General features: G+C 45.6%; 1 protein-coding gene across 2 annotated transcripts; it reads right to left on the bottom strand.

The window, feature by feature from the left end:
* Nucleotides 1-937: 937 nt before the first annotated feature.
* On the bottom strand, nt 938-13,032 carry LOC123953804. 2 transcript variants are annotated; one of them, XR_006820976.1, is made up of 3 exons: nt 12,498-13,032; nt 1,428-3,090; nt 938-1,336 (listed from the first exon to the last, which is right to left on the bottom strand). XR_006820976.1 is itself a non-coding variant. In XM_046024177.1 (2 exons), exons 1-2 carry the CDS (start codon nt 12,910-12,912, stop codon nt 2,882-2,884), a joined length of 624 nt encoding a protein of 207 aa, XP_045880133.1. In that variant the 5' UTR covers nt 12,913-13,032; the 3' UTR covers nt 938-2,881. The 2 variants fall into 2 exon arrangements, 1 of the variants encoding a protein (XP_045880133.1); XM_046024177.1 differs by having other exon boundaries at nt 938-3,090.
* Nucleotides 13,033-13,872: the final 840 nt, after the last annotated feature.

Here is a 13,872-nt window from a genome sequence, read left to right on the forward strand (position 1 = left end):
TTAATGTGTCCTTTAAATCAGAGGGAAGGAGTCCCTGTCTTTTAACATTCTGGAATTTTATTAAGACTGTTCATTCAGCATTTGTTCAGAATCATTTAAAAGGAATTTTAATTTGAAGTTTACTTTGGCTTAGCAAGGTGATTTTCCGAGTCCTTCCTCTGAGAGAGCTTAAGCTCATCAGTAAATAGGAATGCAGGGAAAGTTTTAAAACCACTTAAAAATGCACTTTGTAATACTAGCTTTTATACATGCACAGTATCTTCTACTAACTCAGGCTTTTATACACTAATTACGGTGAACATTTTCAGAACTGGCTCAGAATAAGGGTTTCAACCAGGAAAGCAGGACCAGCCGGTGATAGATTGTGAGAGACTTATTGCAAGGAATTGGGTTACGCGATTGTAAGGCTGGCTGGTCACGTCTGAAATCCACAGGGCAAGCTGGGAATTCTGGAAGGTTCCGAAGGCACTGTCCCCAGCCAGCATGCCTTCAGGGAAGCCTCAGTCCTGTTCTTCAGGTCTTTCGACCAGCTGAAGCAGCTTATCCAGGTTTCCTAGGAGAACCGCTCTGAATAAAGTCAGCTGCTTATGGATTTGATTCGCGTCTACAAAACCTCTTCACAGCAGCATCCGGACAGGCGTTTGTGTAGGACTTTTTAAATTTATTTATTGTTTGAGAGAAAAAAGAGAGAGTGCGGGAGAAGGGCAGGGGGAGAGAAGCCCAAGCAGCCTCCGCACTGAGCCCAGAGCCCAACAGCGAGCTCGATCTCATGACCGTGAGATCCTGACCTGAGCTGACATCAGCAGTCGGCTGCTTAACCAACCACAGCACCCAGTTGCCCTTGGACAGGTATATGAGTGAAAATAGACCTGTAGACTTACCAAGTTCACGCAGCAAAGGACTGTCCATCACAAGAACCTTTAGAGACCACCGTGTTGTCTCTTTGGTGTCCCTATTTGTATTAGAAAAGGGAACGTAGTTTCTTTAGAAATATCCTGGAGAATACTTAAGAGGTTTTAATCATTTAAATGAGCTTCCCATCAATGGACCCGAAGCATGTGATAAAGCTTTTTTGTGTCCCCTCCTGCTCAGGCGTCCTCTCTTCATGGTCCTGGCATGAGCATCTCTAGTTTCTATTAACTCTGAGCCTCAGTGACCTTACACAGAAAAGGGAACCATTACAGGCCTGGCCTCTTCGGGCTAAGCGGGGGCAGATGTGTCAGGGGGGCGTCCGCGAGCGGCACACCAGGTCCCTACCACACCTGGTACCGTGCTGCTAGTACTGTCCTCGCTTCCCTCTGGGGGATGTCTTCTGCCCTCGAGTGACAGAGGTTTCCTGCGGGAAACAACCAGAGGCTCTGCGGTTACATTCAGAAACATTTAAAAAATTGGCACGTTTATCAAGTCCCATCTAATGCAAGACGTACCATTTTCCGAGTCTTGTTTTCCGGTTTTTCCGGTCGTTATCTCTCTGAGGCTCTGGAGACTGGCGGCCCTGGCAGGGTGGTCTGCTGCCCTGGCTTTCTGAAAAGGTCCTGCAACTTTGCTGCCAGGCCAGGGGGGTGGCCTGTCAGAGGGAGGAGGCATTAACCAAGCAGGACGCTTTACGCTGCTCGGGAGCACTGCGTCTGTTCAAAAACCTGTCTAGGCATTAAGCCAGTTTTTCTAAGTGGCTTCCTTGTGACGTAAACACGTGTTTTATTATCATCTCGTTATGGAGGAAGATGCTAAGAGGCAGAGAAAGGGGTTTTTTTCTTCAGCTTTGGCTCCAGAATTGATGATGCGGAGCTCCTGAGATCTGGGCTGCCACCTGCCCGGATCTGGATAAAACTGATCCTTGCTGAACCCTGAACTCGCTCTCCTTTCTTGGTAAGCACCGGGACCCAATCCCAGGTGGGTTGGTCAGGACCAAACACTGATTTTCCTCCCAAATTCTCTTCCCCTGGCACTCTTGGCGGGGGCAGGAAAGTAGAATTCATTTGCCAGCAGTGACACGTCTTCATCTACTTTCAGCAGAGCGCAGCTCCTTTTCTTCTTGAGGAGCCAAGTGGCAGTCGCTGCCGCGTAAACAGAGGGCAAGGGCTTGCTGCATGACCAGAGGAGCCTCTGCAGAAATGCCCGGAGCTGTTCGGAGGCAGGAGAGGGGAGGGGTGTGGCGTGGTGAGTGATGAGGAGGATCGCCTCCAGAAACCGTCCTGGGCCGTCAGGTATACGCGGTTGTCCCCCACGGAGGAAGAGTTTGTCCTGCATTAGGAAGTCCTGAAGATCTCCCACCTCAGAGCTGCTGACCATGTACGTGGAGCCTATGCAGCGGGTCCCCTTCTGCTACAGGTGCCCTTCCTGACTCACTTCTGCATCCCCTGAGAGACCGTGAAGCCCTCAAGAGTGACCACTTAAAGTCCGCTCTCTTGGCATCTCTGCCTTCCGGGAGGAGGGTTCAAGATGTGGCCGAGCTCAGCAAATGTTTGTTGACTCAGTCCATTCAGGGATCCACTGAAGTGTTTCTAGGTTTGGATGGGATGGTTTGAGAAGTTAAGTTCCCAGTACTTAAAGCTCCTAGAAAACAAGGATCAGAAATGGTTGTCCCAGGTGAAGGGCCCGATAATGCACAGTGTTTGAGAACCTCTTTTATGGATTTTTGGTACCGTTACAGCGGAGTGACTTACATCTTGAGATAATGAAAATGTATAATCCACTTTTCATTCAAAATCTGTTCCTTCGGTTAACGATAACCTCCATCTAGGAGCTAGGACTAAGGCTGTGGATTCGGTCTTGAGTCCATGCCGTTAAGAAGAGTTTGATGGCAGGTTCCATGGGGACTAGTCGTGAGAACGAATCATGGTAAAGCCACTGTTTAATCCTGATCTGAACAATCGATGGGTCAGATCATCTCCGTAAGTTTGCAATGCTCATACAAATAAGGGCTGAATTCACAGACTTTGACCGTTTCCTGAATTCGAATTCGGAGTTTCACGTACATGATTATGGCCAGAGGTCGGTGGAGGGAGAAGAATACTTTATCGCCTTTATCTTCTCCGTGGGTGATGTCTGAAAGCCAAAGTGAGTCTCTTGCCTGTGGCCAGTTAGTTCCTGAATTGTAAGAGAAGATGCTGATTTTCACTGCTGCCTTTTTTTTTTTTAACCGACAGATCAAATACTCAACATGTATTCCCTTATTTAATTCCGGAAACTCTGTGAGGAAGTCAGCACTGTTTTCTGATTCTAAGAGAGGGAAGTGGAAGCCCAGGGGCACAGCGCAACCACGAGGCAGCCGGGGGCCCCCAACCCCTGAGCTGGGCAGCCTGCTGTGCACTGGGGACCTTGGTTGGTGTTCACATCTGGCCTAGCAAGATATGTCTTTGCAGGAGAATTCTGAAAATTGGTGTTAGATGACATTCAAATATGGCTAGCCTATCAACCACCAACACAAAATAGGAGCATGCTGTGCTTACTTCTTGGTTTGAAATCTGCATAGAGGAAGGCCAGAATGCAGGGCAGCTTCTGAAGCGAGAGAAGCGGGATTCATCACAAACTCGGGACAAACAAACCTTGGTGATGTGCAGGGTTGGGGGACCCAGACTCTCCCTGGTCCCTGGCTGCAGCCTGATTTCCTCCCTCCCCTGACTTACCTTGGAAGATTTCCTCTGGTTGGGATGAAAGCATTTCTGAGCCTTTTGATATTTGTTCAAATTCAGCCAGGCATTATTGACATTTTCCTGGAAATCGCACAATATTCTTTCATTTGTTTTAACACTGGGATGTGTTTCATATGAGAAGACTCACTGTGGTTTGTTGTTGTTGTTGTTGTTTTAAATTTCTGTATCTTCCCCCACCCTCCAAGTTCAGATGAATAAATGTGAAATGAAAAGAAGCAAGAAGGGGCACCTGGGTGGCTCAGTGGATTAAAGCCTCTGCCTTTGGCTCAGGTCATGATCCCAGGGTCCTGGGATGGAGTCCTGCATTGGGGTTGGGGGGGGTGGTCTCTGCTCAGCAGGGAGCCTGCTTCCCCCTTCTCTCTCTGCCTGCTGCTCTGCTTACTTGTGATCTCTGTCTGTCAAATAAATAAATAAAATCTTAAAAAGAAAAGAAGCAAGCATATAAAATGAGGGAAAATGACTCGCATGCATTAACCATGCTTAAATTAACTAATGAAGCATGTGGAAGGGTCCATTACATCAGGCAAAGTTGTATTCGTGCAGTGCAGCTCACTGCATAGGAGTTGTTTATTTTTCTGGAATGCATGTGAGAACCATAAACAAAGGGTACTAAATAATAATGATTAATGTAAACATGAGAACAGCTTCTAAAATCCAGTGGGCCATACTACGCTGGGTGAGAGTTCCAGCAAATCTAAACAGCCGGCAGCAGGAATTTCTACCAGTTTAGAAATACAGCCCTAATGGTTCAATGCATCAAGGGGGGGGGGTCACCCAGTAACACACTAGTGAAAGATCTAAGGAGGCAACGTTCACTTGAAAAAGGAGGAAGAGTCATCTCTAGAGGGTTTGCATTCAACGTTAATTGGCGTGGAGCCCAGGCCCAGCGACAGCCATCTTGCCACTTGGTATCAAGTGTCACTCCATCAGTGACAGAGGGCGTGGAAATTGTGTCATACCCATGGAGTACAAGTGGAGCTTTCTTAGCACTCAGCAACGCAGGGGCAATGTGGGCATTTAATAATAGCGGGAGTGGAGGGGTTTCAGTAGGAGTGCAGACACCTCCCACAAACCATTGTCAAGGTTGCTGACATGATTACGTGCTTAACAAGGCTTCTCTAATGATTGGCATGCGTTGTACAGATGAAGAACCTTGGGTGGCCAACATAAGTCTGAAACAATATTCAGTCTCAGTAGAATGAAAAAAAAAGCAAATAAAGAGGGAATGTAATTTTCCATTTGGCAAAGATTGAAAAGGAAAGATAATGGTCAGTATCTGTGAAGGCATCAGGAGATATCAGCTCACACCTGCGTGGTGGAAGTATAAACTGATAGGAAACTCATCAACTGCCTTCTTAGAAATATTAATATATAAATATGTATAGCAATAACAGTGAAAGCTATAGCTTCTTACTTTTATTGACCAGGAAATGGCAAATCTTACTTATCCTCATAGTAGGAAAATGGTCTAATGGTTTCTGGTCTATCCATACAATAAAATGCACTGTGGACATGACAAATGAGAATTTAGAGACAAGAAGAATTAAGAACTATAAAGATACTTAGAATGTATTATTAGGTGGGGGGGGCAGAATAATGTCCCCCAGAAGTTGTCCATGTCTGTTTCTGGAAGCTGTGCCTCGGTTCTGTCGCATAGTAGAGGGGAAGAAAGCTTTCAGATAGAACTAGGGCTGTTAATTAGTTGAGCAGGAGTTGGGAAGATTATCCTGGGCTTCATGTAATCATGAGGGTCTTTATAAGTGAAAGAGGGAGGCAGGAGAATGCAGGATGAGAAAGGGTCCGTCGACCCGAGCTGGTGGCAAAGATGGAAGGGCCGCCGGCCGAGGACCACAGCCACTTCTAGAAGCTGGAAAAGGTGGGATAATGGATTCTCTCCTAGAGCCTCCTGAAAGGAACGTGGCTGTGCTCGCAACTTGGTTTCAGGCCAGTGAGATCTATGTCTGACCTTTGGCCCCTAGAGCTGTTAACGTATTTAATTTGTGCTGTGTCATCAAGTGGATGGTAATTTGTTATGGCCACAATACAGCATTAATACAATATTGTTAAATGAAAACTGTCTTAATTTTGTAACATGTGGACTGAAGGATGAATTAAAAACATGTACAGGGGCGCCTGGGTGGCTCAGTCGGTTAAGTATCTGCCTTTGGCTGAGGTCATGATCCCAGGGTCCTGGGACCGAGGCCCACATTCTTGCTCAGCGGGGAGCCTGCTTCTCCCTCTCCTGCTCCCCCTGCTCATGCTCTCTCTCCCTCTGTCAAGTAAATACAATCTTAAACACACACACACACACACACACACACACACACAGGACAGAAGAGACTGAAATGTTATACAAAATAGCTAAATTAAATGTGGTTCTGTCCAGGATACGGTAATGTTACAGTTGACATATTATTTTTGTCTATTTTATTATCGGTACTTTGCTTAGTGTAAATGTATTACTTTGTAGCAAGAAAAAAGGTTATTTGGAAATGTTGTAGAAATCACTCAGTTCATGTCGCTGCAGGCTCTACTGTAAATTTGAGGTCTGCGTCTTTTCCAGAGAAGCTCTGTTTATCATTCATTTTAAGATAGAGGTGGTGCTTTGGAGACCTTTCTTGTAGTATAATATTTTCCCCAAATTATAGACAACTGGTCATGGGTGGTCGTGTAGAAGCCCAAATAAATATCTTTCACAAAAGCCTAATCACTTCAGATTTTTCAGTATATCGGAGGGAAACACTTTTCGCTATCCCAATGCAGTCCCCTATTTTGCCAAGGTTCCAGTTCAGTCTTTAAAGGAGACTGAAGTCTCCTTGTGTACTGAGCACAGAAGGTGCTTGTTAAAATATTGCATTGCCACAGGACAGTGATGATTATACAAATTTGTAGGAGCACTGAAAACAGTGATTATCCTTTGTTCCATGAAAAAGCCGAACAGAAAAGTCCATGTACCTCTAATTACACATTTATAAAAAGAAACATCAGAAGATCCTCCTTCATTTGGTTTACACCTGTCAGTATAATTTCAAGGCAGTGCAGGCCCCAGCAGAGGGACTATGGTTTCCTCTGGAAAGCTAATAAAAACAATAACCATGCGTAAGAACCAGGCGTACTAGTGGTTGTTGTTGAGGGTCTAATATCAATATCAGCTAAGATATATTGAATGGTTATTTATTACTTTTCGGGGCTCTATGGAATTCATGGTAGGTGCTATTATTACTCCAACATTTTCAGTCGAGGCCTGTGAGAGTAACTTGTTCAATGTCACACAGTTGATCACTGGAGAAGCCAATTAAACCAAATTCAAGTCTTCTGATTCTAAAGCCTATACTGTTAATCATGATTATTCTCAAAGATTATTTTTATGGTCCTTTAATGGTTATGTTGTTTTAATAATTGAGCCATGTAAGTAACCCTACAACTCTTTGCAAGGAGAGCTTATAGCAAAATGATATTGGGCAGCATCTTTGCTCTCGAAGTCCTACTCGTTCTTCGGTCTCTGCTCACACGGGAGACTTCCTGCCTTCCCCTCACTCATTCTCTCCTTCCCGCTCTCTCCCTTCCTGTTGCTCCTCATGATCTGTGCCCACCTCTTTCTTTCCTGGAGCAGTGCATGGGCTTTGGAGATAGGTTCTGGTTATGGCTCTGAGTCTCACTGAGTGGAGATGCTGGGCAGATTTCCTTATTTCAGGAGCCTCAACTTCCTCATTGATGAAACAGGAAAGATAATGCTAATCTCACCATGTGTGTCAAAGTTAAATGAGACAGGTACAGAAATCACCTGATATGGCATCTACCAAACTCTAAGGACTCAATAATCTATCATACCTCTCCTTTTCATCACTATTTTAATTTAGCCGCTGTTTATTTAATAACATTTTGATTCACAGGGGTGTTGAGACTGCATTTTATTTGACCTTGAATTTCCCTGAACCAAAGATAGTGACTTGGGTGTGCCAGGCATTAGGAAGATGCTGTTGCGATCAATTAAGTTGGTCAAAAGAGAAACAGAGAAGAAATAAAAGGCACATGATCAAGGTTCTCTGTGTCGGTTTCTCACTCTGCAGTTAAGAATGTTGATTCAGCGGTGCCTAGGTGGCTCAGTCGGTTAAGCATCTGACTCATGCTGTCAGCTCAGGTCATGATCACAGGGTTGTGAGATCAGGTTTTGCTGGGTGTGGAGCCTGCTTAAGATTCTCTCCCTTGCCTTCTGCCTCTCCCTGCACACACACACACTCTCTCCCTCTAAAAAAGAAAAAAAAAATAGTGTTGATTCAGAAGGTGTCAAGGCCGAAATACTGAGAAGAGATGTTTTCAACCAGGACTATGGTGTGCTGAGCCCTGGAAGTTCTTATGCTCTCCTGTTACTGGAAAGAATCTCAGGGCTATTGTGGCTCTTCCCTAAAAGCCTTAAAATTCTGTTTCCTTTTCATTTGCTATGTAGGACATTACTGTGACAGCTGGTAAAACTTTTGTAAGATCTCTAGGATAGATAACAGTACTCCATCAAGGCTCCTTCCCTGCTTTTGATAATCGTAGTGTGGTTAGTAAGACCAGAGTATGTACAGGAGTGGGGGTCATCCTGTCTGCAACTTACTTTCCAAGTGTTCAGAAAAAATGTGCTGTAATACTAAGACAAGAGAGAATGATAGGGCAAATATGATACAGTGTCAGTATTTGGGAACCCACTTGAAGGCTATATGGATATTCTTTGTACTATTAATTGCAACTTTTCTGTAAGTCTGAAATTATTTCAAAAGAAAGATTTTTTAAAAAGGATTTTAAAAGGTTTTATTTACTTATGTGTCAGAGAGAGAGAGAGAGAGATCACAAGTAGGCAGAGAAGCAGGTAGAGAAAGGGGAAGCAGGTTCCCTGCTGAGCAGAGAGCCTGACACAGGGCTTGATCCCAGCACCCTGAGACCGTGATCTGAGCCGAAGGCAGAGGCTTAACCCACTGAGCCACCCAGGCACCCCCAAGAAAGTTGTTTGTGGGGTGCTGGGAGGCTTCGTTCGTTAAGAGTCTGCCTTTTGCTCAGGTCATGATCTCGGGGCCCTGGGATCAAGCCCCACATCAGGCTCTCTGCTCAGCAGGGAGTTTGTTTCTCCCTCTCCCTCTGCCCCTCCCCCTGCTTGTGCTCTCACTCTCTCTTGCAAATAAATATAATCTTCAAAAAAAAAAAAAAAAAAAAAAAAGGCTGGGGCACCTGAGTAGCTCAGTGGGTTAAAGCCTCTGCCTTCAGCTCAGGTCATGATCCCAGGGTCCTAAGATCAAGCCCCACATTGGGTTCTCTGCTCAGCAGAGAGCCTGCTTCCCCCTTTCTCTCTCTGCCTGCCGCTCTGCCTACTTGTGATCTCTGTCTGTCAAAAAAAAAAAAAAAAATGCTGTTTGAAATTACATGTTTGCATCCTCCTGACTTAGAGCCTGATGAGGGAGTTACTAGGCCAAAATATCGTTCTGCCTGTCCTCTCCCTAAATGAAAATGTGTGCTCCTATGAATTTCAACGCCTGGCACATGACGCTAATTGTGTGTTCGGGTACCTGATTCAGAACTGCGGAGACAGTCGGGTCTGCAAGGTAGCAGGCATTTCTGAGGCCAATCTGGACTTGGAGCCCGCCCTCCCCTATTCCACGGTAAGGGATGCCGTCTGGGCATTTGCTCTTCATCAATCAGGGATAAGTACCAAGGCTTTGCCTGATGAGCGACGTCTGACATGGGCACGTTCACAGAGTCAGGAGACACAGTCACCTTGGGAAAGACGGGCCTTGACAAAGAAGGCTTTCAGGACACGCTTGCTTAATGGACCCGCACAGGTTTGGGTCATTTTCCAGAGCAGTGGTCAGGATTTTCTGACTCTGTAACAAAGCTGTTGGTGGGTGGCAGATGGAGGGGAAGGAGGGTGAGTCGTAACGCACGAGATTGATCACACTTTTGTGAGAACAGAAGAGAAACATTGGAACAGCTCTTTCTAAACGTGTTCTAAATTGTGTGTTTAATCATCAGTAAAAGTGGCCTTTCCATGTTCATCCTTGTGATATCACTGGTCCGGCAGATTTTTCTCCCACCGCAGACCAAGGACTCAGGGAATCACCATTAACAGCTCACAGCAGGAGCCCAAGTTGCAGTCACGCTGAAAGGCAAACCTTTTCTGCCAGACCCCTCGGAGAAACCTTTTCTAAGGAAATTAAAGAAGAGAGCCGGGCCAGACTCGGTGTGACAGAAATGCCGCAGATGTAGAATCATGGAGGCAGGACTTTGACTCGAGCCGCTGGCTGTCACTCAGCCTCCAGCTCAGCCCCGACCGCGCTGCTCTGGGAGGCTCGCCCGCCTTCCGCACGCACCTGCCTTCCAGGTGAGGGCCTCCGCCTGGGGACTAACCACGGAAACTAATTTGCAAAGCTGCGAGGGACACTGGAAGCCAAAGGAAGCAATTTCGAGGAACCACCACAGACGTGGGTTCTAGAGGGGTATGTGGGGATGCAGGTGTGCACGCGTGTAAGTGTGCATGCGTGTGTGGGGTGTGTGTGTGGGGGGGTGTAGTGTGCACGCACACGTGCTGCGCACATCACCGGAGCCGAGCGTCTCGCAGCGCCTGCGCCCCCGACGGGAGGGACACTCGCAGGTCCGGGCCACGCAGGACCGGCTCGGTCACCCGCTCCCCGGCGCCGGCCTGCTGGGAGCGCGGCTGGCCTCGCGGGACGGGCCCCGCTGGCTGCAAAGAGCCTTTGCTACGCAGCACCTGAGCCCGAGAGGAGGACAGCTCAGGGCTCTGGGCTTGATTCTCTGCAGGCGGACGCCTCGGGGAGGTTCCAGGTTTCAGGGTCCGGAGGTACCGCGGCGAGGAGCGCGGGGGGAGGCGGAGACGTGGTCTCTGCGGTACCACATTTTCTGATAATGTGCAGAAAGGTGTGGGTTAACTGGCAGGTTATTGGTGTTTTTTTACCTTGCTAATTTATAAGGATGGTGGTATTTTTAAAATCTCAATTTAGCTACGTACATTCAAGTGAATTTTATTTCTTTGACCATTTATTTATTTTTATAAATAAATAAAATATATAATATATTATATATAAATATAAATAAATTTTATAAATAAAATATTATTTATTTATACGACTGTACCCTTGCCATCTTCATCAAAGCGATGCAGAGACTCTGAAGCAGGGTGTACGTCAGAATCACCGGGAGAGTTGAGAAAATACACATGCCGTGATCTCATCCTGCGAAAGCCAGATTTCAGGATTTGGGATGAAATCAAGATAGATATAGTTTAAAAAAATCATTTAAGGAGAGTTTAGCATTTATCTCTTTGTCGAGGACTAAGAATAAGCAATGTAATACTATTATATAATATGATATTTATTATTATAATTGCATATTTGTGCTTTCCTTCAAGTCTGTAGTGATGAGAAAAGGTAACAGATGAATCATAATAGGAAATCATAAGTAATTATAACACTAACTTGCATTTGCTTTGCACTTTTAAATTTTTCAAAGCTGTTTACAAACATTACCCTAATTTGTTCCTACAACAATCACCGATAAGAGGAGTTGAAGATCTTTGGGCTGTTCCTTAAAATAGTGACGTCATGGGGTATAGGGAAAACTTTAAGCAGGGAGCAGGCACGGGGACAGCCTAATGGGAAGAGATTCAGGTAAATACCACGCGCACCGCACGCTTACAGGTAGGGTGGCTCAAGGCATTCTTCTGGCTTTCAGTAGAGATTGCACAGTGATTAGCTATCTGTTTGTGTCAAACTCTTCTAGGGGAAAGTTATAGCCATTATAGTGAACTGCCTTTTTATCACTGTGTTCTATAATTTAAAGGTATTTCCCAAACCCCACACCTGTGGTCTCCTGTAATCTCCACCTGGCACCCAACATCTTTTGAAATCAATTCACTTAAGAATCTGCCCACAAAAGCTGATAATCCGGTTCTGCCAGAGGGAAACCAGCTTGCCCAGGTAACCTCCATATTCATCAGAAAGTCCAGAACTGACCGAGGATAGCAGCCCTGCCCGTTTAGAATAGTTTAGTCCTTGTGTTCTGATAAGATTTAGAAGTATCCACAGATCCATTATTCCCCTGTGAGTTGCCCAGCTGAGGCAGATCCTCTTATGACAGGGCTTGCGTGCTGTTGAAAATGCTCCCATAGAATGGAAATGAAATTGGACTATAATTTATAGATTTGGATATGAATATTTTTGGATTCATTTCGTTCATTTCCTGTGAATATTCCCAAGGGAAAAATCAAGAGAGACTGAACAATGGACATTCAATCAGAATTGCAAGGGGGATAATCACTGTTTAATCTTTTTTTTTTTTTAAAGATTTTATATATTTATTTGACAGAGAGAACAAGAAGACAGAGAGGCAGGCAGAGGGGGGTGAGGAAGCAGGCTCCCCACTGAGCAGAGCACCCGATGTGAGCTTGATCCCAGGACCCAGAGATCCTGACCTGAGCCAAAGGCAGAGGCTTAACCCACTGAGCCACCCAGGCGCCCTAATCTTTTTAAATTAAAATTTAAAAGCATTTGGCCAAATATAGTTTTGTTTTTATTTTCACTCAATTGGTGTTATTTTATATACATAAATCAACACAGCAAATGATAATATTCCTTGGTACTTCTCTGCGTCACCCAGTACAAATTTAGTAATTCTGCTTTTAAGAGGAAAGGTTAGTATTTCGGTGTAGAAACAATACAGTTAAGTTTCAGCAGTAGGAGGGGTAAGTACACACACACACACACACACACACACACACACACACAGTACTGTCTCCCCGCCTGTCTGGCTGATCCTCCTGATTCTACCAATAAATGTCTTGGGTCTGTTTACCTGTCCATCTTCTCAGGGTCACTTTCTGGAGCACGTACCGCTTCTGACCACATGTGGATCTCCCGCTTCTGTTCTCGTTGATCCTCCACCCCACTGCTCTCCACAGCAGCCAGAATATTTCTCCCCCTTTAAATGCAGATCGGATCATCATTCTCTCCGCTGTTTGGTTTTCCCACTGTACGTGGGATAACATCTGACCTTCTTCAGGCCCAGGATGATTTTCTTCTCCTTCGGGCTCACCGTGCGCCATCTGTGACCTGAAATACCAGCGGCATACAGCTCGTGGTCTGGGTGGTCCTTGGGTCTCCCCTTGAATGTCCCTTCCTCCGGAAGGTCTTGTTGGGTCACTCTGCCCTTCTCTTCCAGAACCTTTATCAGCCGGTGTTACCGTGTATTCCCGGATCTGGTTACTCATTTACCAGCTCCGCCAGAGCTGGGGTCCCTCTGTTTCTGCCCACTGCTCTGTGCAGAGGAAGGCAGGAATGATCATCCAGATGTTTCAGGTAAGCGTGGAGCCGGGGCAACACGGGCGTGTCAGGATGACACAGCACATCCGGAAACCAGCCCCCATTGTTCGACGGCATTTTCTCAACAGGCTATTGTGATTTTTTTTTTTAAAGATTTTATTTATTTATTTGACAGAGAGAGATCACAAGTAGGCAGAGAGGCAGGCAGAGAGAGTGAGAGGGAAGCAGGCTTCCTGCCGAGCAGAGAGCCCGATGCGGGGCTCGATCCCAGGACCCTGAGATCATGACCTGAGCCGAAGGCAGCGGCTTAAACCAGAGCCACCCAGGCGCCCCCTATTGTGATTTTTACCGAATGTCAGGTAGACTTAGCTTTCCTCCCTCGGCCACGCCTTTGCCCTCTCCATTCTGCTATTCGGATGAAGATTTGGCCAATACTAATCTCTGCCTTCATTGTCTACAATAGAGCTTTTATTTTATTTATTTTTCTTTTGTGTGCAATTTTACTGAAATCCGGTTAGTTGATGGTGAAATACCAGTTTCAGGTGTACAATTTAGTGACCCAACACTTCCATTATCACAGAGGCCCTCCGTGATCCCCATCACCTGTTTCGCCCATTCCCCCACCCCCAACCACCTCCCCTCTGGTATGCCTGTTTGTTCTCTGGAGTTGAGACTCTGCTTGTGGGTTGGCCTTTTTTTTTTTTTTAAACCTTTGCTCATTTGTTTCTTAAATTCCGTATATGAGTGAAATCATACGGTATTTGTCTTTCTGTGACCGACTTATCTTGCTTGACACACCCTCTAGGTCCATCCTTGTTGCAAATGGCAAGATTTCATTCTTTTTTATTATTGAGTAATATTCCATTGCACATGTATACTAATTATTCTTTTCTTTTGTTCTCTTATGT

The sequence above is a fragment of the Meles meles genome, chromosome 12 (assembly GCF_922984935.1).
Source record: "Meles meles chromosome 12, mMelMel3.1 paternal haplotype, whole genome shotgun sequence".
NCBI classification, from domain to species: Eukaryota; Metazoa; Chordata; class Mammalia; order Carnivora; family Mustelidae; genus Meles; species Meles meles.

Excerpts from the sequence above, each read along its gene's own strand:
- LOC123953804 (XM_046024177.1), bottom strand. The coding sequence starts at position 12,912 with ATGAGTAACCAGATCCGGGAATACACGGTAACACCGGCTGATAAAGGT. Across the intron at positions 3,091-12,497 it reads GACCCTGAGAAGATGGACAG|GAACTAACTGGCCACAGGCA; the intron begins GTAAACAGACCC and ends CTTACAATTCAG.